This window comes from Protopterus annectens, chromosome 2.part1, assembly GCF_019279795.1.
Source record: "Protopterus annectens isolate FY-2018-M chromosome 2.part1, PAN1.0, whole genome shotgun sequence".
Taxonomy (NCBI): domain Eukaryota; kingdom Metazoa; phylum Chordata; order Ceratodontiformes; family Protopteridae; genus Protopterus; species Protopterus annectens.
In genome coordinates, this window is record NC_056729.1 from 921,694,522 (window position 1) to 921,722,468 (window position 27,947).

General features: G+C 36.4%; 1 protein-coding gene across 1 annotated transcript in view; it reads right to left on the reverse strand.

Annotated features, from left to right (window-relative positions):
- Nucleotides 1–27,947, reverse strand: part of LOC122794919 (NACHT and WD repeat domain-containing protein 2-like) — a 1,236,179-nt gene that overhangs the window by 1,029,752 nt on the left and 178,480 nt on the right. Inside the window, exon 5 of the mRNA XM_044063511.1 lies at nucleotides 23,273–23,855. Coding sequence (XP_043919446.1) covers nucleotides 23,273–23,855 — 583 coding nt within the window. The remainder of the gene's footprint in view (nucleotides 1–23,272; nucleotides 23,856–27,947) is intronic.

Below are 27,947 nucleotides of genomic sequence, written 5' to 3' on the forward strand. Positions count from 1 at the left end.
GCATGGATCATGCCATCCATAGCAAAACCAATACTCACTCCCCTAAGAGAAGGAAACCAGTCTGGTGGACCCCTGCCATAAACAGGCTATACAATAGAAGGAGGAAACTAGTTCAGAAAAAAAGCAAATCCCAAGAAGGAAAGACATCAGTATCAGTAAGAAACTAAGGTCCCTCATAAAATCATCCAAGACTAACTTCAAAAGAAAAATAGCCAAGGATTTGAAAGATAACCACAAAGCATTCTTTAGCTATGTCAAGAATCTAAGTGGCAACCCACAGATATGCTCTGAGCTAGTGCAAAATAGCACAAAATGTACTGAACCTACTAATATTGCCAACATCCTGGCAGATAGATTCAGTGCAAACTTCACCTCCCTCTCACCCCCAAAAGGGCCCACAACAATACCGGAAAAAAATACCACTGCCCCAGACTGCATCTTGCATGAACTACAGAACAAACTAACCCCCCACCTAAACATACTGTTCAACCTCAGCCTCTTCACAGGCTATGTGCCCACAGAATGGTGCACAGCAATGGTTATTCCGCTCCACAAAGGAGGGGCCACAACTGACCCTGGTAACTATCGCCCCATAAGCCTGACTAGCCTGGTCTGCAAGGATATGGAGCACATCATCATGGAACTCATTAACAAAGACCTTGGGAACCTCCAGACACTTGACCCGACCCAGTTCGGCTTTAATGGCATATCATGCCTACTAAACTTGGTTGACTTCATCGAGACAGTCACCAAGCCCATAGATGAGGGGAAGGTGGTTCACACAGCTTACCTTGACCTCGCCAAGGCTTTTGACACCAGTCAGGAATTATAGAAAAACTTACCAGCCTGAACATAAACCCCTATGTCACGAGATAGGTTGCCAACTGGCTTACAGACAGAACTCACACAGTAAGAATAGTGGGCTCCAGGTCTGACTCTAAAACAGTCACAAGTGGTGTCCCACAAGGCTTGGTCCTGGGACACCTACTGTTCAGCATATACTTCTCAGAAGTACAGACAAACACAGAAGGACTATGGCTAACCAAGTTTGCCGATGACTGCAAACTGGGAGCCATAATTGACTCTCCGGCTGACATGGACATTCTCCAAAAGGGCCTTACTGAGATGGACACCTGGTGTCAAAGTCATGCTCTCAAGCTAAATGCCAAAAAATGCATAGTCATCCCATTTGGGAAAAACAAACTATCCATGAATTACCACATATGTGGCAACCCCCTTAATACAGAAGAGGTAATAAGAGATCTGGGGACCCAGGTAGATAGTAATCTCTCCTTTGACAATCATATTGCCAAAGTAGTTAGGAAATCCTTCTATGTAGCCCATCTAATTACTAAAGGGTTCGCATCTAGAAATAAAGAGGTTATATTGCCCCTCTACTCGTCACTCATCAGACCCATCATAGCGTACAATGCCCCATTTGGGATGTACCTCGCAAGACACTTCCAACAGCTGGAAAGACCACAAAAGTACCTCACCAAGAGGATTACCGGCCTCAAGCATATGTCCTATGCAGCCCGACAGGAAACACTCTGGCTGTACTCAGTGGCATATCGCTTACTCAGAGGTGATCTCTGCCTGACTTTCAAAGCCATGTCCAACTCAGAATTGATGGACATGCTCCACCTAAATAAATCCAAGTCACTGCGAGCCTCTCTCTCTAGTGAGCTAAACCTCACCACAACAATAAATAGAACATGCTGGAGGGATAGATTCCTGTCACAGAGACTCCCCATGCTTTGGAACGAAATTCCTAACAACATTAAGCAGAGCCCCTCACTAACACTCTTCAAGAGAAACCTTGACGAGTGGATGGGTAAAAGAAAATACACCCCTGGGATCACTTCATTGGCTCTTCTTGACAGAGGCTCAGTTAATTAATCAATGGGGCGGCGAAAGCTGACACATTCTGGCTAGGCTTATAAATGCCCTCGGGTAGATAGCCTCGTACCTACCTATGAACCTATAAGAGCAGATCAAGTATATTCTTCTCTCAGGTAGGTTCTTTAACAATCTGATCCAGTATGTTTTTGCTTGCAAAATTTAAGAATGTTTGTGCATAATCTACATTGGTGGTACAGTTTCCCCAATTAATCACTGTGTAGTTAAAATCACCTAGGATAACAGTGTTTCTACTTATGAAGAGTTCATCCAAAATATTTAGGAATGTTCTTTGATTTTCTGTGGTCTCTAACAAATATGGATACACCACCACAGCTTCCATCAGGTCTAAATGAGAGGTATGCACAAAAAACAGGTATTGAGGAAATGCTTTCTGGCATGTGTTACCATGTTGCTGTAACAACACATACATGGATGTGATCAAAATGAAAGAGAACCTTGAGGTTCACCAAGTTGTTGTTTAGAATTCTAGCATTAAGTACAGACACCTTGATATGGTCTAATGGTTGATTAGTTCTGGAAGTTAGGTTGGGAGGTTCATCAACTTGCCTTTGCAATAAAAGGTGCAAGCCATCCTTGCTGCAGCAAGAACAGTTGCCTAGCATCTCATCCCATGCTGACACACTAGATTCCTCGAGAATGAAACCAGGTGCTTAGTCAATTGTTAAAACTAATCACCTTTTCATTATACCTCAGCATCATCTTTGGTGATGGAAGGATTCCACTCAATATTATGTTTTCCCTATATTAATAGCATGACAGATCACCTTAGTTTAATACCTCACACAAAAGATTGTACCTTTGTGGTATAGCAAAACAGTAGCCCCCCCCCCAAAAAAAAAAAAAGAATGCAGCACTGAAGTATCAGTAATAGAACACTAATCCAAGCACCTGGTGTGGTATAAAACCTGCAGCCTTCTCATGCTCCAGCCACCCAGAGCGCATTGAACCACTGAGCGGTCATTACACCTATCAGTAAATGAGATGAATAATTCAGAAGTGAAGTCATGCTTCTGCATTATCTGCTTTTACACTTTTGGGCTGAGATGAACTTATGTATCCAGACTAGAGGGTCAGAGTACAGTACTTGCAATACTAGCGGATTTTACATAGCTGGCATCTGCTAAAAAAACAAGACTACTGCAGCTTTTTGTTACTTTTTCACAAATATGCACACCAAAAGTAATGCCAATTATACCCACAAAATAGCTTCTTAGTTCCATTTTTGTTTGCATGTTTTGGTTGTGGAATAAGTCCCTACATTCATATTTTTGCAACCCTCCCCCCAGGAATCTGCAGCCTTTATCTATATTGTGACTGCTTAATTTTATATGTCAGAGGGATGGACTTCATCCTGTTATTACAACCTAAGATTTCCCCAGCAAATCAAAATTCTCTAGCCAGACTGGCCATTATTTCTGCTGGACTGTATTAAGAAATATTCCTAGGCACCATGGGGGTTCACTGGTAAAATCACTTTCTCATTGCTCCAAGGTTTAATACTGACATCTGCCCACTCTATAAGTGGAGTTTACCTGTTTTTCCCATATCTGTGCAATTAATTTCAAGTGTTCTTATTTCCTAAAATATATGCTGGCTGTACTAAAAATGCCCGTATAAATTACCTTTACTCTTGCATCTGTTGCCTGGATTATGATTGCAAAGGATCTGAGAAGGACGTTTCACTGATCTGATTAACAATAAGAAAGTTAATCAATAAATACAGCATCATATGGAACACTGTACCCTGTCCTGAAGGTCCTAATGATTGTGAGTTGGTATTATGGTTAAGCTGTTTGACTCACAGACACAAGGTACAGTGTTTGATTCTCACCATTGGAAGAGAAAATTGAAAGGCTTAGAATGGCTTAATAAGGCAGTTAGCTTAATAATTAAATGATTGTGGGTTGGTATTATGGTTAAGGTGTTTTACTCACAGACACAAGGTACAGTGTTTGATTCTCAACTTTGAAAGAGACATTGGCTTGGATTAGAATGGCCTATTAAGGCAACTAGCTTCATAATTAGCAATAAACTCATGAAACCAAGAATCTAAGGAAAAGGGAAATTGTTTTTTTTTTTGGATAGAGGGTTTGGCATAATGGTTAAAGTATTTACCTTACAGATACGTGGTACAGGGTTTGATTCTTATCTTTGGTTACTGGCTAGGCTTGTACTGGTCTGCAGACTGATAGCTTAATATTTACCTATGAACCTAAAAGGAAACAAGATGCTGGAAAGCTCGGAAGAAGCAACTGCAATGATCAAATGAGTGGAAAGGAGGATGTATGTAGAGAGACTGGATTGGGGGACTGTACTCCCTTTAGGAAACAAAGGAAAGGGGACATTATTTGACTTCTGAAATCATCTAGGGATCAGCAAAAGAATTAAACTGACAAAATAAAAGAGATACTTAAGAGAGGGCATACATTAGAAAGTGCGTGGGAAAGACAAACATCATCATGGAGAAAAGAAAATAGTACTTTGCAGGGATTCATGGACAAATGGGATGCATTCCCTGAATTATTAGAAGAGAGTAAACCGACAAAGGCATTAAAGAGACCTGTCCCCATGTCGCAGAGGGATGAAGCCCTATTAGCAAGCTGACCCAACAATAATTAGATGCTTGTGTGCTGGAGGAGTGAAGTGGAACAGAAGGGGGAAGAATAAATGGCTGATGATAGCTCCCCACAGAAGTAAGTGTTCTAGCCAGTGGCAGATTATAATGGGGTAAAACAGGCAGCTGCCAGAGTCCCAGAGCTTCAGGGGGGCCATTAAAAAACAATAAGATTTACATTTGAGCAAATAATAATTTTTTTGAAAATAATTATGTCATTGTTAAAGGTTGCTGTCTGTCTAAGGAAGTCCCACCCACCACCCAATCAGAAGCTTGTCTCTCACAGACAGAGCTAGCATGTCTGGGTGTTGCCTTTGCACTTTGAATGCTGCTTTGGCTTCACTGCCCTCCATGTTTCAGTTTTGCCTGGAAAATACATTTTCACTGTTGCTTTGCCTTCACTGCACTACTCGATTTGCCTGGAAAAAAAAAACTTTCAGCAGCTTTCGGCTGGGCTGGCACTCATGATTATGAGGTAGAAGTTCATGTGTGTGTTTGTTTTTGTCAGCTGCCCTTGTTGGTGTCAAGCTCCTGTGAATGGAAGGCAGCTCTTAGTTTGGAACCTTGATCCTCTGCACCAACTGCAAGACTGCCATTTAATAAGTTACTGCAGTGGGCTAATGTTATTGTTTCTTGTCTCATGGGTTTGGATTTGATCCCTTCTGCTCCTTTTTTTTGTTACTGTGCCCTGACAGTTGGTGTAGAGGGTTAAGGTTGTAAATTATAGTTCCTGTGGTATGAGGTTTGATTCCCTTAGCTCTCACTTACCTGTTGTGTAAGTCACTTAATCGAACAGCGTTTGGGGGCAACTAGAAATTTGGGCTACACTCCTCAATGATCCTGTAAACTGCAAGTCTAGTAACTATCTATACACAAGAGTAGCAAGTGTGTAAATGAAGAAAACCGATTGTAGTAAACAGGAGCATTAGTATATAAAACATGTTCTCTGAGTATGATCCTCAGTTTCTTTATCTTGTTGAATGTTGACAAAATGTAATTATTTAGCTGTGGATAAATTGGACAGCATAAAGTTTATGAGTTTAAAGGTAATATTTTAACTATACATACACTTTTAATGTAGCTTGCTTTGCAGGGACACAGGTGTAAAATGCACTGTATTTGACCTACAATACTATGTTTAGCACTTTATTCAGATGAGTAAGATTATGAGTTTTTAAAGTGCTGCTCCTTGTAGTACAGGGTTTGATTCCCTCAGCCTTTGTCTTCTGTATGACTCTAACCCGGTTATCTCACCAGACAGTACTCCTGTGCTGCTCCTGAAAGAGGACACCTGTGTCCAGTGGGCAGTCCCAGGATGTTAGCAAATGTGTTACACATTTGTAATTTTGAATTCCTGCACATTTCCCATAGCTGCTAATTAATGCTTTGCTATATGTCATTTGATTATGAATCTCAGCAAGTCCCATAGTTAATGATTTTCTTGACGCATTTCGCTAAATGTGAGTTTCAAGAAAGAGAACTTTACTGTTCCACATGCTAACACTGTTTTCAATAGGCGAACAGTTTCTTTTGTTTAGAAAATGGTTGTCAGCTTTTTTTAAATGAAATCTAAATCTCTGTGATAACTGTAACAGTAAAGAAAAAAAATAGTATACACACTGACAGGTTTGAACAGCGTCTTGTGGTAATTGGGGAGAGACAGACAAGTGATGGGAAACTGATATGGCTGGTAGGGACCTGGTTCATTACTATGCATAGGGCCCCATTTGACCATAATCTGGGTCTATTGGCTGTGGTAACATGCTGTAGTAATATGGCATTATCAGCTATTCAGGTAGGTCAGACCTGTACTGAGTGATATCAGTGGGGCAAGCTATTCTTAATGACATGGAAGACATAAGGAGGTCAGAAATGAGCTGTAAGTGTCCCACAGCAGTTATATTATCTTTAATTGTTTTGCTTTATTCATTGTACAAAAGAATGAATTAATTCATTAACAGGCCTAGATTATGTAAGATAGCTGCATTTTAGTAATATAGTTATGCAGTACCTTCTTTACAGCCTGCAGTAACCCCAAAGGGGTTGACATTGGTCAGGTCTGCATTCTTTGGAGTAATGATCAGGACTGTCTGATCTTCAGCATCCATTATATAGTCATTGTTGCATATTACTGCGATACAGTATTCTCTGCAAAATGGGATTGTAAAGGATTTCTGAATTTTGTTAAAAGCTATTACTCTATCTGGGAATCAGTGCAGAGAACTAAATCTCTGACTTGTTAATGAGCTGCTTCCTGTGCCAAGGGTGTAGGGTTTGAATCTTTCTACCTTCATTTGTCTACTTTGTGACCTTGAGCAAGTCACTTAACCAGACAGTGATTTGGGGCAATAGGGAATCTGTACTAGGCTCTTAATGGTCCCTAGGACTGAATGCCTAGTAACTATAAACCTGTAGTTACTGTTTGCCAGACATTTCCTGCTGCATAGCTGATATAGTCCAGGAAATGCTAAGGTAATATCATCAGCACACTATTTTTAATGTAACACAGGTAATTTATTCGTCAAGGGCAGCATCAATGCATTTGTAGACAAATATAGATATTTGTAGATTATAATGACAACAGTTCAAGTGGTCCTCTGTCATTGAAATGTTCTAAAATGGGTACTTTTGCCAATATTTATACACTTTGTTTCATTGCTTACGGGAAAAGTACTCACGAATGATGGCTCAATAAAGGTGTTAAAAAAATACAAATTTAAAACGCACTAAAACAAATGTTGATGTATTAAATAGGAAATACAATTTAAAACAATCAGGAAGGTAAATCCATAGGTCCATAGGTTCATAAATAATTACTAGGCTATTGATCTATGAGGAGCTCAGCCTTACATTCCCATACTAGTATTCAGCCCTTATATTTTGTATATGAGTACTCTAAAGGTAGCCAGAACATGGATATGTTGGGACATTTATTTGTTGTCCCTATCCATGAGGCATACAGTGCTAAACCAGGGGTGAATTTGCGGTTTCCCATCCATCCAATCATCCATCCATCCAAATGATATTTACCAGAGTAAAAGAAGTGCTTCTCTTTATGTGCTGCGGAAAACAGTGCCATAGAAGAGGTATTCTGTGTGATACAAACATATCCCTCCAACATGTTTTATTTGTGTTGCAAAAGTGATTGTGATCCCTTGAGTGAGTTGGACTTGCAAATGTGTAACAGGTATAACAAGTAAGGATCTATTGAGACTCAATACATGAGGCATAGCATGCCTTTTAGTACCGAAGTTTATACCTTTTAAGGTTAATGTGCTAGGTACAGTGGTTGCCATGTTATGTTGAACACAGAAATTCTACAAAAATCAGTCTGAATAAACCCTTATTAGAGGTTAGACCACTTTTGCTGTCTTTGTATGTTGTGTCTTAAGCCACCTAATATGACATGGAGACAGGGTAGTGAACTAAAAACTGAAGAAGCACATCTGAAGAACTGAATAAATATATTTTCCTTTAATACAGTCTGTGTTTCAAATTCCAGGATCTTAAATCATGGTAGAACTATGCCTCAACTGCAACCATGAAAAAGAAAATTTTCTGAAAACTTGAAACTTTAATGTATCCCTTACTGAACAGATTCCATGTGCTACATTCCTGTGTGTTGCTGAGGAAGACGACGTAAAGGTATTTAACTCTTACATTGCTTGAGTAGGAAGAAGATAAAATGCTAACACTCAGAAAAAAAAATGAAGCAATTACCACCATCCCAGAAGTTACAATATTTAGACATTTGTTTTAACAATATCACAAGGTCCAACAGATAGTATAGATGCCTACATACTGTGATGAAGCACAAAGTCAACGATTGTGAAGTTGAAACGCTGATTTGACAAAATGAGAACAATTTACAGCAAAATAAATTATGAAACAAAGAGCAATACATTAAGAAAGCTGAGAATATGTGCACAGCAAATGAAATTACTAGTACATGGTTAAAGGAATTAACTGATGCAAAGAAGACGTGTAAAATAAAAAGCGAGTCATCACAGGCAAAATGAAAAAATAAAGGCAGAATATGTTGTAAAAGTAATGGGTGCCTAAAGGAGAGCTATGTGACAATCTAAGGAGGCTGCCTGGAAAAACATTGTGTAATTTTATTTATGCCTTGCAATACATTTGGCTATAATATATGTAACAGAAGGCACTGTCTAGCTTTTACTAAATCATGCAGAATCTGTGCTAGAAAAGTATATTTCCCCTAAAATGTGTAAATGGAAAAACAAATGTGTTCAAAAGAATATGCATGTTGCTGAACAGAAATTTGAAAATGAACTGTTTATTGTTGTTGACATGAAAAGACTTGATACTGTAAAATATGAAAAGGAATCTGAAGCAGTTAAAGAGAAGTGCAAGCTAACTATGGGAAAGACATATTGAGAATTTATGGCAGAATGTAGAATTTAAACTCAATACAGGTACTAAATGTAATCTTCTTCTTCTTCTTTCGGCTTTTCCCAGTTAGGGGTCACCACAGCAGATCACTGTCCGCTCATGACTGTCCGCCCATGATTGGCAGTGGAGTTTTACGGTGTCGAGTTGCCCAACCTTCCACAGAAGGCACACACATGCACGCACTCACACCTATGGCCAATTTAATGTGTCCAATCCACCTACAGCATGTCTTTGGGATGTGGGAGGAAACCTAAGCACCTGGAGGAAACCCACGTGACCACAGGGAGGACATGCAGACTCCGCACAGAAGGTACCCCAGCCGAGGATTGAACCGGAAAACCTCTTGCTGTGAGGTGGCAACGCTAACCGCTGCACCACTGTGGCCGCCCCACAGGTACTAAATGTAATATCTTTTAAAATATAATGTTAAAGCTTTGGTTCTATAATGGTGCCCAGAGACAGCGCTGTGTACACAATTAACCAGTTCTAGTCATCGGGGGTACCACTAGAAAAAAATTGTTATTATATCCACACAAAAAGAAAATATTTAGTCTTCTCTTTTAAACAGTCATGCTTAAAGAAGTAAATTACTATTTTTTTTATTAACCAGACCAAAATGAAGCACTGCTGTCAGCTGGAGAAAAACACTGTAAACTTCTGTAAAACACACGTTTATTCTTATTTAAAATAAAAATAAAAATCTCGATTGAGCTCTTTCATCCCCACTCACAAGGACTTCCTCAGAATCAATCAGTAAAAATTTTGAACACGTATATATTGTGATTAAGTAACCTATTAGCAACCTTTCCAACTTTTAAAGGTACCATGTTCTAAAAACAAAAAGGGCCTCCCAGCGACAGATACTTGGTGTCAAAGTCATGGCATCAAGCTTAATGCCAAGAAGTGCATTGTCATCCCCTTTGGGAAAAACTCGGTACCCATGAACTACCACATAGGCGGTAGCTCACCAAAAGTGTGATAAGAGACCTCGGGACACAGGTGGACAGTAGTCTCTCCTTTGAGAACCACATTGCCACAGTAGTCAGGAAATCCTTCTACATGGCACACCTCATCACAAAAGGGGTTTCCTCTAGAAAAAAGGAGGTTATTGTTCATCTCTACTCATCCCTCATCAGACCCATTATAGAGTACAATGGCCCATTTGGCATGTATCTCACAAGACACCTACAACAATTGGAAAGGCCACAGAAATATCGCACTAACAGGATTACTGGCATCAAACAGATGCCACACACAGACCGTCTCAAAAAACTCCAGCTCTACTCCATCACATATCGCCTACTCAGAGGTGATCTCTGCCTAACATACAAAGATATGTGAAACCCAGAGCTGTTGGACATGCTACACTTAAAGAAATCCCAATCTCTCCAAACCACACGCTCCAGGGACCTAAACCTTGTCACCGCAATGAACAGAACATGCTGGAGGGATAGAATCCTGTCCTAGACTTCCCATACTCTGGAACAAACTACCCATTCATGTCAAGCAAAGCAGCTCATTAGCCTTCTTTAAGAAAAATCTTGACTGAATGGGAAATAGAAAATTTACCCTGGGGATCACTTCTGTGGCACTGCTCAACAGGGGCACAGGAAAATAATTTTCTTGGGTGGCGAAAGCCAGGGAACCTTTTTAGCTAGGCTTATATAGGCCCCAGGGCTGATAGCCTAGTACCTACCTATGAACCTATGAAACACAATAATATTACCACACTATAACCATCATATGTGAAAATTAATAAAGACTTTATATAAGCTATCTATAAACATAAAAGCCATATTTTTTCCATTTATTTTTTTTGTTATTATTAAATGATAGCCTTTTTATTTAATATTGGCATCAAGGAAATATTCTTATTTAATCCTGGAATTTGTGTGGCATGTAACTTTATCTGCCAACTTAACTCTCTTTCTTCGATCTGCGATCTAAAGTCTCCACCACTACAGAATATCTGAACATCAATACCAAATAATGGCTGGCAACCGCAATAATGCCCTGTTCAAATATTCCTTGACATGCCACAGCTTTAACAATTATGGGTTCGGTATTTTAAAACATGTAACAGCAAACCCTAAAAGTGGAGATTCATATGTAACTTAACTGATTTAAATCCCACTCAGTTTGACTTGTGAAGGGCAAGTCCTGTTGCCTGAACCTATTAAGTTTCTTTGAGAAGGTTGCATAAGCTGTGGACAGTGGTCACTCCATTTGTGCTACCCAGACTTCTCAACCTGAAATCATCATAAATCTGGACAAAGGCCCATGAAAAGTAGGTACAACTAGCCAAAAATCTGGGTGCTGATTAACAAACTTTGTATACATAACTTTGTAACCCCACCCACCCCAGTGGAAATGTGAGATACCAACATTCAAACTCAAATTGGAGAACAGACAAAATATTAAACACAAAATATAACCAGGACAATATTGGTTTTATTTATATTACCACTTGAGCTTGTATCAAACGTTGAACATGTATAAAACTAAAATGCATTGTTCTTTGATAAAAATAAAATTCACTGCTAGTAACCCATTATTCTAACAACACTCTAAGTTTATAAGAACAATATTTTAAATCTGTCCCTAGTTTTGGGTATTTGCCCTCTCCCCACATTATTTAACGCTTTATCCAGTTGTTAGGAAGTTGAGAGGTATGAATTAGACTGATTATTTTCAGGCATTGATAAACATGCATTCACGAAAAGAATATGCTGTGCAAACATCTTGAACTGAAGTTGGTAATCATGATTCACTCACTGTATTTAGTGGTTATTCTGATTTTAGAAGACAAACCTGCTAAAAGAGGTAATAGTTATAAATCTGTGATAAATCGGACATAAAACCGTTAACATGCCAAAGCCACTCAGCCAAGGGTAGGCGCTTGAAAAAGGAAGCCTGCTATCTCTTCCATAAACTTGAATTTGTCACCCAGTTGTTCATGAAGTCTGTAAAATAAGGCTCCCTGAATATGCATAAAAGAAGCCTATTGTATAGGAGTACCACCACAAACAAACCATAATATAACTGGAAAGAGATAAACTCATACAGCAACTATAAATGCTCTCAGACCAATAACGATGTCAATACACAGAATACTGACGAAGGCTACAAAGTAAGTTTATTGCATTATCTGTCAGGGAAAAGCTGACAGCTTTAAATGACAAGTTTTCCCTCTCTGACCATAAAAAAAGTTTTATTGACAGTAACTATCAGTACAAACAATTTCTATAATGAGTATTATCGAACTGCTAAGAATGTCACAGGAGAACTCATTCTGATCATACTTTTCTGGATAACTGTGTCAGTAAATGAGTATAACTGGCATTTCTTACACAATGACATCAAATTTTGGCACAACAATTTAGGGGAAGCATCTCATGTTATCTATCATTGTGTGTGTGTGTGTGTGTGTGTGTGTGTGTGTGTGTGTGTGTGTGTGTGTGTGTGTGTGTGTCTGCAGTCAGCCAGAGGTGTGAACCTTGACTCTAGATAATTGTCACTGCTGAAGTGATAACTGACCCCATGTGCAAAAATGTGAATAGCAGTTGTAGATGTATATACACTCATGCACACATACGCACGCACACACACACACACACACACTTATATATATATATATATATATATATATATATATATATACACACACACACACACATACAGACACAGACACACACACACACAAACACACAGACACACACTCACACACACACACACACACACACACACACACACACACACACACACACACACACACACACAGCCACACCCAGTCACACACAGACACACAGACACACAGACACACTCACACAAACACACACACACACTCACACAGACACACTCACACAGACACACAGACACAGACACACTCACACACACACACACACACACACACACACACACACACACACACACACACACACACACACACACACACACACACACACACACACACATATATTCCCAGTTTAATTAACAATGAGTAAGAATGGTGTCTGATGGTCTCCCAGTTTTCCACTGTCCTTTAACAATATCTAATGCTGTTATGATGTTTTTTGGGGGGAATTTTTTCTATTAATAAACATTTGTCTAACTTAGGAATAACTGTGTACAGGCTCACTTACAGAAACAATAGTATATTGTTTTCTGCCTCAGTGTGCACAGACAATATCAAGTAAGTGCCATTAGGGTTTGGCTTTTTGTAGAACTACCTATACCAACAGGAACCTCCTTTTATATATTACACCACATTTGCAGATAGCAAAGTTTGATGTATTTTAATGCCTCAAAGAAACTATCAACAAGAACCCTTTCCAATGTGCCACAGAAGCAAAGATTCAATGGAGGGAACATTTCACTTGTCAAAGAGATACTAATTTCTCAAAACACATGCAATACAGCTACTGCCACTCCATTTAATGCTAGCTCTCCAACTACTACGTGTAGTGCCTCACTGTCTGACTTTTTCCTTTCAAAAAATAACAGTTGCTTTCTACCCAACATGATTCAAACATTGCTAAGTGAAAATGTTATCTGGTTTCCCTGAAGTGATCAGAGGTAAACAAACATCATGGCTGTCAAAACATAATTGATCTGTAGAAGCTGAATGCTTAGGACCGAGTTATAATCACTGTCACAAGTTATAGCTAAACAATTGATATCATTGCGAAGGACACCTACTAACAGGCCACAGACTGGCTGGGTATGACGACCTGTCACTATGCAGCAGGGATGAAAAGGGGATGACATACTAATAAGTTAATTGCCATCTTATGTCATTTTGATTCTCTTTAAAACTTTGTGGGTAATTATTTCTTTAGTACATTAATTATGTTAATAAAATATGTATCCCTAAAGCATTCCGAATGTGACAATGGCACTTTTTTTTAAATAGAATGGAAACAAATATGGGAGAAGTGAGTTATCTTGGCACCTGATATTTTGACATTATCACTGGATATCAAGACAACTCATCAACAGTAGTAAAGGGTTACACCAGAAGGTTGTGCAGTTCAGCCTAGAACTCTCCTGCAAACATAGCCACTATTGTTGACTTGTAACTGGTGTGAATGCAACACTGCTGTTTTGAGAAGCATGGGTTTTGGTTACTGTGTTTAGTGTTACTGTTGTTTGTGATATTTTCTTCTATGGTCACTACCTGAAATAGTAATGTAAAAAACTGTGAAGTAGTAAGACTGTCAGTGCTACCAGTTTACAAAGTAATTATAATGGACAGTGCCAAAATGACAGAAGCATTTACTTATGCGAAGCACTCTTAAAGGCAATCCATACTTGTTACAATGTTACTTTTGCATAGTGTTGGAGTACAAAGAGACTGAATGTCACAGACGTAAGTGGATATATGTGACATTTGGTGCTGGATTGGATACTCTAATGTTGTTCAGAAGGTTGTCTGAATGCACACCTCTGTGGGACTGGCAACCATTTTGCTGTACAGGGGCTTGTCACAAAGATGCATGACACACTATCCTAGTTGATCAGTAGGCCCTGCACTGAAACACAAGCAACTATCTAGTATTGCTAGACTGACTGCCATGAACAGGTACAGAGTGGATTTCAGGGCATGCCACTTGACTCCTAGAGCACATTTTGTAAATTCCTGGCCACTACATTTCTGCTCCTTGATAATTCATGCATTTAAAAAAATGAGCAGATGACATTACACTTATATGTATGGATTTAGATAGAAAATATTCTCATTTCTATTACGAAAATACCCATTATGCTGATACATATATCGTAAATACATTAAGATGCAGCACATACCTTACAATGATGTAGTGGAAGACTATAATGAGAATGCTAGTAACATAATGACCATACATCAAAGGGGACACATTCACTATCTTTGCTGGTTTCCTTAGTTTTTATTTATCTTAAAAGCTTGAAATTAGGAAGTTAGTGCCTTTGATTGACCAAAATGTTGCTGTGTCAGATATTTGAGCACCACTGGTATATACCACGCTACACCCTACAAAAAATTAACGTAAAAGCCATATACAATATTTTAACTGCACAATTCCTGCTAAGCATCTGTACTTCTCAAACCCAAGTAAGGCGTGCAGTGGAAACACTTGAGCTGTGATTTCAAAAAGAAACTACACCATTAAGGCAGTGGCTATTCAGTGCCGGCTGTGTTTAGAGGTCCTTTGGTGAACAAAGACTAATTTCACAAAGTTGGCATTCAATTTCTCTTCCACCCCTGTGAATACTGCTTGTCATTTGGGAAAAACACAACAGTATTAGAAGGCACAACTGCACCCAACAGCTGCAGCAAATACTAATCTGAGCTTGACTTGTCTTTCTAGGGTGCCTATATTGCCAATGGGTATGGTAACAAAGTGTCCACTAGCCAATCTGCTATACCTGCGCAAGACAGACGATACATCCCTGTGTTCCTCAGCAAAGGAATGTAAAGTTCAGGAAGCTCTTCTTGGACTAAACAGTTTAATTAGTGTTGTCACTAGCAGTCTATCTGGATTTGTTCGCAAATTGTTTCTGTAAACAAACTTTTATTTTCCCCTAATTTTAGCCAAATAATGTATTTGTATAGTACTGTATGTGGAACTTTTCTCCCCAGGCCTCCGCTGAAAACAGGTTCTGTAGACTCAGTTGACCATCCCATTAAACAAATGTCAAATAAATAAATTTTAAATAAATAAAGACTTAAAGTACAGCTTGAAATACAAAATAAATTGATCCCCTCATATAACTGGATGAAATAAAACTGACAAATTTCCTACTCTATTGCTTTCTGTGTATAAAGCAGTAACCACACATACAGAGTTCAGCATAAACAATAGAGAAGATGCATACCTTTCTGGGAAAAGATAGCATTGAAGTCTCTGAGCAGATCATTCTAACAGACAAGTAGCAACCTACCTTCATTACTCCAGCTATACACAGCTGACTGACAAGAGGAAGAAAGTTACTGCCATTGTTACAGCTTAACTAACCATAAATTATGTCCAGTTAAAGTCAGAGTTCCCCACAAGCTGCCCCCAAGTCGGTAGCTGTTAACAACTGAAGTTGTTGTTTTTTAATTTGTTGAAATCTCCCATGCCTCCGACAGTCAGACAGGCAGTCAGGCACTGCTGATGTGATCAGCCATGCCCCTTTACCCTGGTGATGCGTGGTGATGTCAGACATAAATTTAAAGTTGTATTTAAAAACAAATGTGAAAAAATTGGAAATTAAAGGGCCACTTGGGAATTCATGGCACCCCATTATTTTGCACTCAAAACCGGTAAAAACAGAGGAATTTGGTATGGCTGAGAGAGAAAGATATGATGCTACCCATCTTGACCTGGCCAAGGCTTTTGACATTATTTTCAATGGCAGCCTTACTGAAAAATTAGACATGCTTAACACAAACTCCTATGTTGCCCATTGGAATGCAAATTGGCTACTCAATAGAGCCCAAGTTTTAAAAGTTACTGGTACCCTCTCTGAATATAAAATTGTACCAAGTGGTGTACCATGGGGATCACTGCTAGGCACTCTCCTGTTTGGCATTTATTTTGCAGACATCACAGCCAATATCCTTGAAGTGCAGTTGACCATCGTTGCGAATGAATGTAGTTGGGCACTTTTATCTGCTGATACTAAACTTCTTCAAAAAGTGGTGGAAAATGCAAATATCTGGTGTGCAGAAAATGATGTCAAATTAAATGCAAAGTGCAGCATAGTAGCATTCAGCAAAAAAAGCTGCCCCATCTTATATGTTATAAATGGTACTAATCTTCAGAGATGGTCATAAGAGACCTGCTTACTTACATGGACAAATTTCTGTCATTCAGTCATGCTTCCACCATAGTGCAGAAATGCTTCTATGTAGCCCAGTTAACTTCCAAGAGAATATATTCAAGATTTAAATAAATCATCGTACCACTACACTCTTCCCTTACCAGACCCATCATTGAATGCAGTGCTCCCTTTGTTATGTACTAATTCAAGCATTTAGCTCAAATGGGAAGACCCCTATGGTTTTTAAGCAAACAAATTAAAGGCCTAAATACTTTCAACTATCTTGACAGATTAGTATAACTCTGCTTAAACTCAGTAGCCTACTTGTTGCTCTAATATGAGCAGTGTCTCACCTTTCAAGCCATGAAAGACACAATCCAATTTGACCTACTACTTATAGATTCATAGACTTACAGATTTTTACTAGACTAATGATGGGGGGGGGGGGCATTCTAAGCCTTGCCAAGTTTTTCAGAAAGAATACTGACAGCCTGTATCCAAACAGATCAATGAAAGCCAGGCATTTATAAGCTACCTCTGTCCATAAGGGACGTGGGTGCCAGACTTGTTGTAAATTTACTATTACCCATCCACTGGTCTAGGTTGAGCATAAATTGGGTAACACAATCCAAGTACAACAGATAACAGACTCCCCAACACTCGAGACTTCGGATACCAATAAAACGATGTTTTTTATTCACATAAAAAGCCAGTTACACTGGAGCTCTTAAAAAGGGTTAAGCGCTTTCATCTGCCACACCGCAGATTTCATCAGAACCATTGTGCTCCTGCATTTCATTGAATTTAAAAACTTTTAGGCGCCAAAATTTAATTAATTAAAAGACTCTCTGTTTTAAAACGACATAACACCTTAATAATGGACTATATTTAGAACTCATACTACTACAAAATGATGTCACCTTATTTACACTTATAAATAAAATAAAATAAAATCCATATTCCGAATGCTTTTGCGTTCATCTTGCACATGTTATATATATATCAAAAAGATGTTAGACTACAATTTATATACATAAAGTGATATCTAACCATAAATAGATTGGTCATTCTAAAATGCCTATACACATATTAGTACTCATAAATAAAACTATACCTAAAATATATGTAGAAATGTAATGTATGTATTATAGTATAGTATATTATTATCAAGTATAAACCAATATACAGAAGTGTGTTACTAATGATAATACCACTAGTGGAAAGTTTTATTAAAAGATTTTTAGTGTGATGTTTGTTGATGTGCAGTACTAATTTAATTCGAGAAAGGGTTTGACACTAATATGGTCATTTATACCAGGGGATGTGGTAGCATCAGTACATATTTGCCATTTGCTTTCTATCCAGGACAGGTATGTCTTCCAGTTCCCTCCTTTATCACTAATCTCTACCTGGTCTATGATAGCAAACTTGAAACTGTGTTCCGTCCCCTTTTCTACAATGTGTTTACATAAGGCATTTTTTGTGTCTCCCTTTTTTTTCAGACAAACTCGAGGTAGCCATGGAGAGGAGTTGTGTGCTCATATTTTGCCAACTTGGTTATGCTCGAGTGGGAGAACCTATACATATTCCCCAGCCAGTTCTATCAGTACATCAGACTATACTTTCATTATCTGGACAGGACCCCAAGAATTGATCCCCTCGTTTATGGAATATCTCAACCATACTACACAATTTCTGAGATTTACTTCATTATTATATAAAGAAGGTATTGCTATCTGGGGATGGATTACACAAACAGGGAACAGGTTTTACATCAAGGATATACAGGAAGCCTACGTTCTCCAACGATTCTATACACTTCAGTAGTTGTCATCCTTCACACATTTTCAAAAATATAGTCAAGGGACAGAGCATAAGAGCAGCAAGAATGTCTTCCACTATGGAAATTATGACAAATGAGTTGGGAAAAGTAACAAAATTATTCCTGGATCACGGATATCCCAAGAAATTGTTAGAGAACGTTACTTCATATGTACAAGCCCAATGGGGACATAAGTATACTCCATTATTGGGGATCAGTAATGTGTCACTTAACAAAAACGACGAAAGGAATAGTAAAGTATGTGTGATTACATATAATCCTTTTTCTACTGTAATTATTGAAATACTCAAAAAACATTGGCCATTAATCAATACTTCTGGAGCAATTGGTAATATAGTAGGAACAAACATCTGTACAGTATTCAAAATGGGAAGCAATATAAAGAGAATAATGGAATATGGAAGAAGAGGAACTAGTCACTACTATAATTTGCAAAAATGGGAATTGCAACACACAACGCATAGTTTATATAGCTACCTGTACAAAATGCTCAGCCTTTTATATAGGCAAAACTGAGAGTTAAAGACAACACAGTTTCAAGTTTGCTATCATAGACCAGGTAGAGATTAGTGATAAAGGACATCAACAAACATCACACTAAAAATCTTTTAATAAAACTTTCCACTAGTGGTATTATCATTAGTAACACACCTGTATATTGGTTTATATGATAATAATATACTATACTATAATACATACGTATTACATTTCACATATATTTTGTATAGGACATCATTTTGTAGTAGTATGAGTTCTAAATATAGTCCATTATTGAGAATAAATTGGGTAACAGACAAACTCAGCTTCACATGATTAGGAAGCCTGTTCAACAAGAGGAGCAGTCTCCGGAATACATATCTGTCTCTCCAGCATGCTCTGTTAAGTCACAGACAAAATTCAGATCCCTATTCCTTCTATTTCTGGTATTGTCTGACGTATGACTATGCAGGAGATTCATAAGTGTGAGGTTTGCGGATTTGCAGATGCATTGTGAGCCAGACACAGATCTCCCCTCAGCAATCTATAGAAGACTGAGTAGAGGGAAAGGGCTTTAAGTTGTTCTGAATAAGGCAGGTTGGTTATGTCATGTACTCTTTTTGTAAGGAACCTCTGAGGTTGCTCTAGCTGCTACATGTGCCTGGTCAGGTACATACCAAAGGGAGCACTGAATTCTATGACTGGTCTGATAAGGGCAGAGTACAGTGGGATAATGACCTTTTTGGATTTAGATGCCATGTCCTTACATATAACTAAGTAAAAAAGGAAACACAAAAACACACAAAAAACACAAAAGCAGTGGTTCTACAAACACATGTACTATGGACTTAAATGTATACCAACAAATAAACAAGACTCACTGGATGGACAGGTCCTTAACTCAGTGTATTACCAGCCAATATACTAAGGTATCACTACAGGTCAAACAAAGTCCTACTTTGCAAACTGGATGAGTAGATAGAAAGTTACACCAAGGTTATCATGTATGTCTCTGACCTATTTGGTAGGTGAGCACTACTGTGTGATTGCAAAGGGTGGCAAGAACTTTTAGGTGTGTTTGCTGAAAGATGTATACAACTAGGCATTTTATGACTACTGTGATTACTTGCTTACTACTGTTCCTATGTTCTTATACAGCTTAGGAATCTCCCGGGTGTACATAAGATCAAATTAACAACACTTCCCTTAAGACTGAAGACATGACCAACCTTACTGACAGATATTTACTTTTGCAGCTATACTGGAGGTATTTATCACTGACTGACATCTCAAGCCTAAAAAAAGTAAAGCAGTAGTATACCTAGGGCAGGCTGAAGGGGGAACTTCCCTGTCGCAAACGACTGGTGGGTGCGATCAACCAATCCTGATCACGCTTTAATATATACCAGCTTTTATAAGCCAGTATTGCATTTGCAGTCAAACCTGAGTACTATAGCGCTCTGTGTGTGGTCTAAATTGTAGCAGTTGCAGTTTGCTACTATAAACATTAATTTCTTTTTTTTTTTTTGCTAAAGTAAACCCTGGGCACTGTACCACTCTTTGTTTGCAGAGTATAAACTGCAGCAACTGCTTTCTATATTGTAGTAAGCAGTTTGTTACAGTTTAAAACTTTTTTAAAAGTAAATCCTGAGTGCTGTAGCACTCCATGCAGAGTATAAACTGTGGCAAACCACTTTCTACAGTTTGCTGCAGTTTAAAAGATAGCAAATGTTTTTTTAAGCAGTGAAACAAATGCCTTTTGCTGTGTTTGGTGTTTCATTTTTCACATATACAGACATTACTGGTAAAATAGTAATCAGTTTGCTACAGTTTAAAAGAGAAAAGATGTTTCATTTTTTTCAAATTTTGTTAACTAAAACCTGCATGCTGTAGTGCTCTGTGCAGGGAATAAAGATTTTTTTCACTAACATAATTAGAGGAAGGATGGTCAGAGGCAGGGAGCTGAACAAGGATCTGACTGGCTGAGAGGGGGGGGGGTTGTTGTATATGTGGCAACCTGGCTGGTGTGCCAGTATAAGGAGAAGACTTTTTATTTATTTTTTTTCTGCTCTTCACTTGAAGTGTTTGTGGTGCCAGCACAGGCACTAGTTGAAATAGCTATGCTTCTGAACAAAAGGACTTAAATCAGAAGTGTTTGCTCTCGCTCTCTCTCTCACACATACATACCACACACAGCCTCTTGCACTCACATTTACAGCCAATTTAGAGTGTGCTGTCCACCTACACACATATGATTCTGTAAGGTATAGTTAAAATAAATACTGAACCTCAAAAAAAAGTAACAATGACATCAAACGACATCAGAGACCAAAACATCCTAGTTATATATATATATATATATATATATATATATATACTAACCAAAACCCAACCCCCGCTCTTCACCCCAACCCTACATATTACCTTACTAAAAGTCCTTTCTCTAACAATACCACTAAACAAGACATGCAGACAAATTTAATATGCAATACCACAAAAGCACAACACAAAATCTATCCCATTCCCTAGCCCTTACTCTTGTTAGCCTACAAACAGTTCCTACACACTCTCTATCTCAACTGCAGTTAACACACACATTTCCGCACCAAAACACAATGTTCAACACTGTTCCTTTCAATAATTCCTGTACTCAAAACTATTAATACACTAGATGTTCTGTGACAAGAAAATAGCTGCCAACATGCTATGGATTCAAAATAAAGAATATGAGCTGTTTACATATGTGTGTGTGTGTGTGTGTGTGTGTGTGTGTGTGTGTGTGTGTGTGTGTGTGTGTGTACTTGTGTGCATATATGGATTAGCTATGGATATTTTTATATACATAAATGGGAACACTTCACAATGCCGAAATCCTGAAAGATCAAATTTCATATGGCCGAGACTATGTCATCGAACTTTCAGAATCCCAGCATTGTGAACGGAGATCTGCATACAGCGCAGAATAGGAGATTTCCCTTTTCCTCGCTGTATTGTGATCTCGGAGTTAGAATATTTAAGTAGTGGGGGTGTGGAGGGGGTACAGGAGGGCTGCCCACCTGCAGAAACATTTAAATTGTTTTTTTTTTTTTTTATTTGTTTCGGAATTTCAATATTCAGAAACATCAATCATATGGTCTCTCGGTCATATGAAATTCGATGTTTTGGAATTGCGAGATTCTGAAGTGAATCCACATAAATACATACACATTTATATCTTTCTCTCTCTATATAAAATATGTATATATATATATATATATATATATATATATATATATATATATATATATGGTTCTACCTGACATAATCGAAACCCCAGAACACCGACAACGTAATCAGACGGTACACAAACACGAAACCGCATACACTGCACACACCACATTAACAACAATCAACAAACAAAACACATCCCCTGTCCAAAACCACACACACAACACAAGCACAAATTTCCCCTTTTTTGCCCAAAACATAAACCTAACATACCAACATCTAACAAATAAAGAATATGAGCACATATGTGTGGAGTGTGTGTGTGTGTGTGTGTGTGTGTGTGTGTGTGTGTGCTGTGTGTGTGTGTGTACTTGTGTGCAGATATGGATTAGCTATGGATATTTTATATACATAACTAACACTTAATGCGAAATCCTGAAAGATCAAATTTCATATGGCGAGACTATGTCATCGAACTTTCAGAATCCCAGCAGAGAGATCTGAATACAGCGCAGAATAGGAGATTTCCCTATTCCTCGCTGTATTGTGATCTCGGAGTTAGAATATTTAAGTAGGGGGTTACAGGAGGGCTGCCCACCTGCAGAAACATTTAAATTGTTTTTTTTTTCATTTGTTTCGAATTTCAATATTCAGAAACATCAATCATATGGTCTCTCGCTCATATGAAATTCGATGTTTTGGAATTCGTGAGATTCTAAATGAATCCACATAAATACATACACATTTATATCTTTCTCTCTCTATATAAAATATGTATATATATATATATATATATATATATATATATACATATATATATATATATATATATATATATATATTTATGTATATAAAAATATCTATAGCTAATCCATATCTGCACACAGACACATACACACACACACATACATTCTATGTCTGTCACAAAGACATGTATGCACACACATACTCATATCTATGACTGAGTTTCAAACGTTCTTTGTATAGAAGAGAATATGCTGCTTCATTACCTTTGTATCCTCCACAAAGATACACCATGAACATTTTCTTTTCCGAAGTATATGGCATCCGGATGTTCCCATGAATTATTGCATTTTCTCTTTCAGTACTGGTCTGTTTCTTCCACACTAGTTCACCGGTTTTATTCACATTTTTTGATAGTACTGCTTGCACAGTACTAGTAGTATTGTCTCTTGTGCTATAATGGAGATCTTTCCTGCTTTTTCCTATGTCTGGTGCTTCATTTTTCACATCTACAGACATTACTGGTAGAGTCTGGGGCTGATAAAATACTCTTTGTAAAGAAAAGCAGCTAGATGAAAGAGAGTCAGACAATTTGTAAACATTACTGATATCATCAGAAAATACTTCAGAACTCAGTGACCCTCTTACGTCTTTCTTCCTTAATCTCATACTCTCCCAGCCAACATTGCCAGTCCCTTGCCTGCTAGTAAGCTCTGTTGTAAAATTCAGATCACCATCATATTCTTCTTCTAATGTATAAGGATCCCCAGGATAAAATGTTCCTTTAATTTGGTCCTGTGAATTTTCATCACCACAACTGCTGTTGCTCCTCTTAAGTGGTCCACTGGACTAAACAGAAAAAAAGTTGAGTACATTAATAAGCTAATTTTGATCATTGGTAAGGTAGCAAATAGATTTCAACCAAAATGCATTTGTTTTATTTTAATGTATAGTTTTCCAGGAAATGCCTAATGCTGAATTTAACATTTTCTCTTAAAGTGTTTTTTTTCCACCAACAAATTATTACATTATAACATTTTATTTTGTAGTCCCATGTTTTTTTATTCCTTTGTTTTTTTTTAAATATATAAAAAAGGAAACCATTTATAACTTTTAGCATGTCTCTTCTTTAAAAAAATTATTTTATTCCCTTTGCCCACTTATTAAATCAGTTAACATTTATTCCTTTTATAAGGACCCCCAGGTTTTAACCCTAATTGTCACTAAAAGAAATTTAAACAGTTAAACTTCAAACTTTTTCTTATCAAATTATTTATTTAATTAATTTAAAATTAATAAGGGAAAAAAAAAAAGGCATTCCTACACTTTAAAAATTTTAAATTTAATTATAAAAATATTATAAATTAATTAATTATATTATATTATATATATATATATATATATATATATATATATAAAAAATTTTAAAAAAATATATATATTTATAATATATATAAAAAAATAAAAAAAAAAAAAAAAAAAAACAAAAATAAAATTTTTTTATTTAAAAATATATAATTTACAAACATATTAATTATAAAAAAATTATATAATTTAAAAACCAACAAAAACACCAACAAAACACAAAAAAATTATATTCTTTCCCTAAAATTTACAGTTTAAAGTTTTCTTAATTAAACCCCTTAATAATGGAGTTGAAAGTACCCATTGTATTAAAAGGGTTTTTTTTCAACAGTCAAAGGGTGAAATTATCCTAATTTTTCCTTCTTAGTGTAAAACCCCTTCTAGTCCATCTCTTTTTTAGTCTTAACATAAAGTTTGGTTTTTTTTTCAACCCAAATGCCTTAACAAATGCAATTGGGGAAATTAAATTTAATTTTTCTTTGTTTTTTGACAATGTCTGGTACAACCCTTTTCCAAATCTCACCCCAATCCATAAAAAAAACCCAAAAATACCCTAAAAAAATTATCTTAAAAAACAATGAAGTAATGACTCCAAAAAAAAATCTTCTTTACAATTCCCTACAGCCCTAAACAATTTTTTTAGGAGGCAAAAATAAAAAAAAATTTTATCACTACAAATTTATCAGTAGAATGAAGCAATAATTTTTTACACTTTTACCCTTTCAATATTCATTTTCCCTCAGAAATTTATATATGGAAAAAAATTTTTTTAAAAAATTTTTGGTTGAAACTATATCAGCATGGAGAATTTTAAAAAATTATATCTGGTAAGGCATTCCTCAAAATAAAAACCCTGAGAAATTAAACAAAATGCCCAAAGAAAAATTTTTTTTAATTTGTTATCCCCCCCCATCCCAAAATAGTTAAAAGAAAAAATAAACAAAAATATTTTTGTATTTTTATCAAAGAAAACTGTTAAAAAAAAAACTCCCTTATTTGGGATTTAAAATGGTTTACTTTGGACAACCAAAAAACCCATATTGTAAACAAATTAAAATTTTCATTTTGTGAATTCTTTAGCAAGACGGGAAAAAGGTAAAACCTAACTTGCCCCCAAAATGTTTATTGGGGGCAGGCAATTTTGGGCCTGGCGGGGGAAGACAAAAAAGGGGTCATTTATTTTCGGGGACGGGGAAACTGCTGGGGAGAAACTTTTTCTTTTGCGGGGATAGGACAGGGGCGCCCCCTGTTTTTTTGGGTAGCCCAGGAAAAAAGTTCCCAAAACAGGGACCCCCAGGGCCCCCCTGTTTGGAAAGGTTTTGGGTTTGCTTTGGGAGTTGGGACAGAAAAAACTAAAAAAAAAAACCCATGTTATAGGATTGGCCCCGGGGAGGAGTAAAGGGACCAACTGTCTGGGGGGGTGGATACGGGAAATGGGAAAAGAATAAAAAACAAATAACACGGGTTAAAAAAAACCTTAATTGAATTTTTTTTGTTTTTGGAAAAAGAACCTTTTTTTTACAGCAAAGTGAATTTTTAAATTTTTACAATTATTTAAATTTAAAAACTTATTTTGGGAGGTGTAATTATTTCTTTTAAAAGATTTCTTGATTTTTTTTATTTTTTTTTTTTTAAAAATTTTTTTACTGGGTGATATTACGGAATTTTTAGAATTAATTTCATTAAAAAAATTTCTGTTTGTTTATTAATTTTTATATATTTTTTTTTGGGGGTGTATAATTTTTTTTTTGGTTCTGAATGGTTGGGGGTTAATGTTTCCACAAAAAAAAGCTTTGGGCTTAATAAATTTTAAAAATGAAAAAAATAATTGAATTAAATTGGTTTTGGGTTTAAATGGGGAAAAACTGGTTTTATTTTCCCAAAAGAAACATGACCAAAACCCTTTTTTTAAATCCCTTTTTCCCTTCTGATCATCAGATTTTCCTTCATTGGAAGTAACTTTTTTTTTTGGGTTTAGAATCGGGAACGAACCTTTCCTAATAACTTTCCCTTCTAAAAAAATTTTTTTTTTTCTTTTCTTTAATTCCGGCTTTTCATATGAGTTAAACTTTTTTTCCTGTGCTTAAATTTTTATAATTTAAAATTATTAAATTTTTTTTTAAATTTTTAAATTATGTTTTAAATATATTAAATATTTTTTTTTAAAATTTTTTAAATATATATATTATATTATAATATATAAAAATATATATATATAATATATAATATAATATATTTTTATATATATATATATAAAAAAAAAAAAAAAAAAACAAAACAACAAAAAATTTTTTTAAAAAAATTTATAAATTTCCCACACCCAAACCAAACAACACAACCAACACCCCACACAAAATACTTTTTTAAAATCAAATCTTCCCCGAAAACCATTTAAAAAACAAAAACTAATTTCCCAAATTTAAAACTATTATTTCCTTTAAAAAGAGACAAACAATTAAAACAAACTATTTAACCCCAACCCCAATTTCTCCCCCCCCAATTAAATACTCCCCCAAAAAAAGGGGGAAAAGAAAAATTTTGTTAAAACCACACCCCATATGGGAAAAAAAAAACACCCAAATTATTTAATACCCCCATAACAATGAAAAGAAAAAACTTTAAACCCTACAACCTACTTTAAAATACTCTGGAACAACATCACAAAATTAATTTTTTTTACAAAGCAACACATAAAGGGCCCCCAAAAAAATTTAAATGTCGGAAATAAGTCAGAAAATATTTTCAGTAAATTTTATCAAGCAGTCAAGGGGGACAAAATTTTTGGGTCTAAAACCCCCTCAAAAAAAAAATATTATAATATAAAAATTTAATTTTAAAAAATTTGCAAAATTTTAATTTAATAACAAAACAAAAAAAAGATATTTTTCAATAAAACAAACACACACACACACACCCCCCAAAAAAATTTTTTTTTATAAAATTAATAAAAAATTTTTTTTTTTTTTGGTTAATTTTTAATTAAAAAAAACGGGCCCCAAAGGGCATAGTTTGTCACATAGAAGTCGACAGAAGAAAGAGAAGGAAGACAAGACTATTAGACACTATAGGTAGCATACTGAACTCATACCCACTGGGATTTACAAGTTGGGTTAGGTGTATGGACAATTACCTGATGAAGGGCACAATTAATTCCACTCTTAGCCTGGTAAGGAAGGAGTGGAGGGGAATAATTTTCTTCCTGTTTAGTGGAGATCCCATTAGTAATCATCTGGTTAGATAGAAAGCTTTCCAGATTATAGTAGAAATGCAGTGAATAAAGGATAGTTCATTATTAATGACAGTGCTTGTTTAAAGGGCCATATCATTTATGGGTTTGGTGTGTGAGAGTTTCTGTTTCCCAAACCATATGATACTACATTTTCTGCCATTTGGCTTTACAGCATAGCTCTCAAATGCCCCTGGTTTTGCAAAATGTTGATGATTTTGCCTCATACTTTTGGTTTGCTTCTCACAACATTTGTTTTTTTTTTTTAAATTATTGAAGATATAGTCAATAAATAATGACAGTAATTTGTTTCAGACATCATATTCTTCGGAAAATGCATGATAATGGAA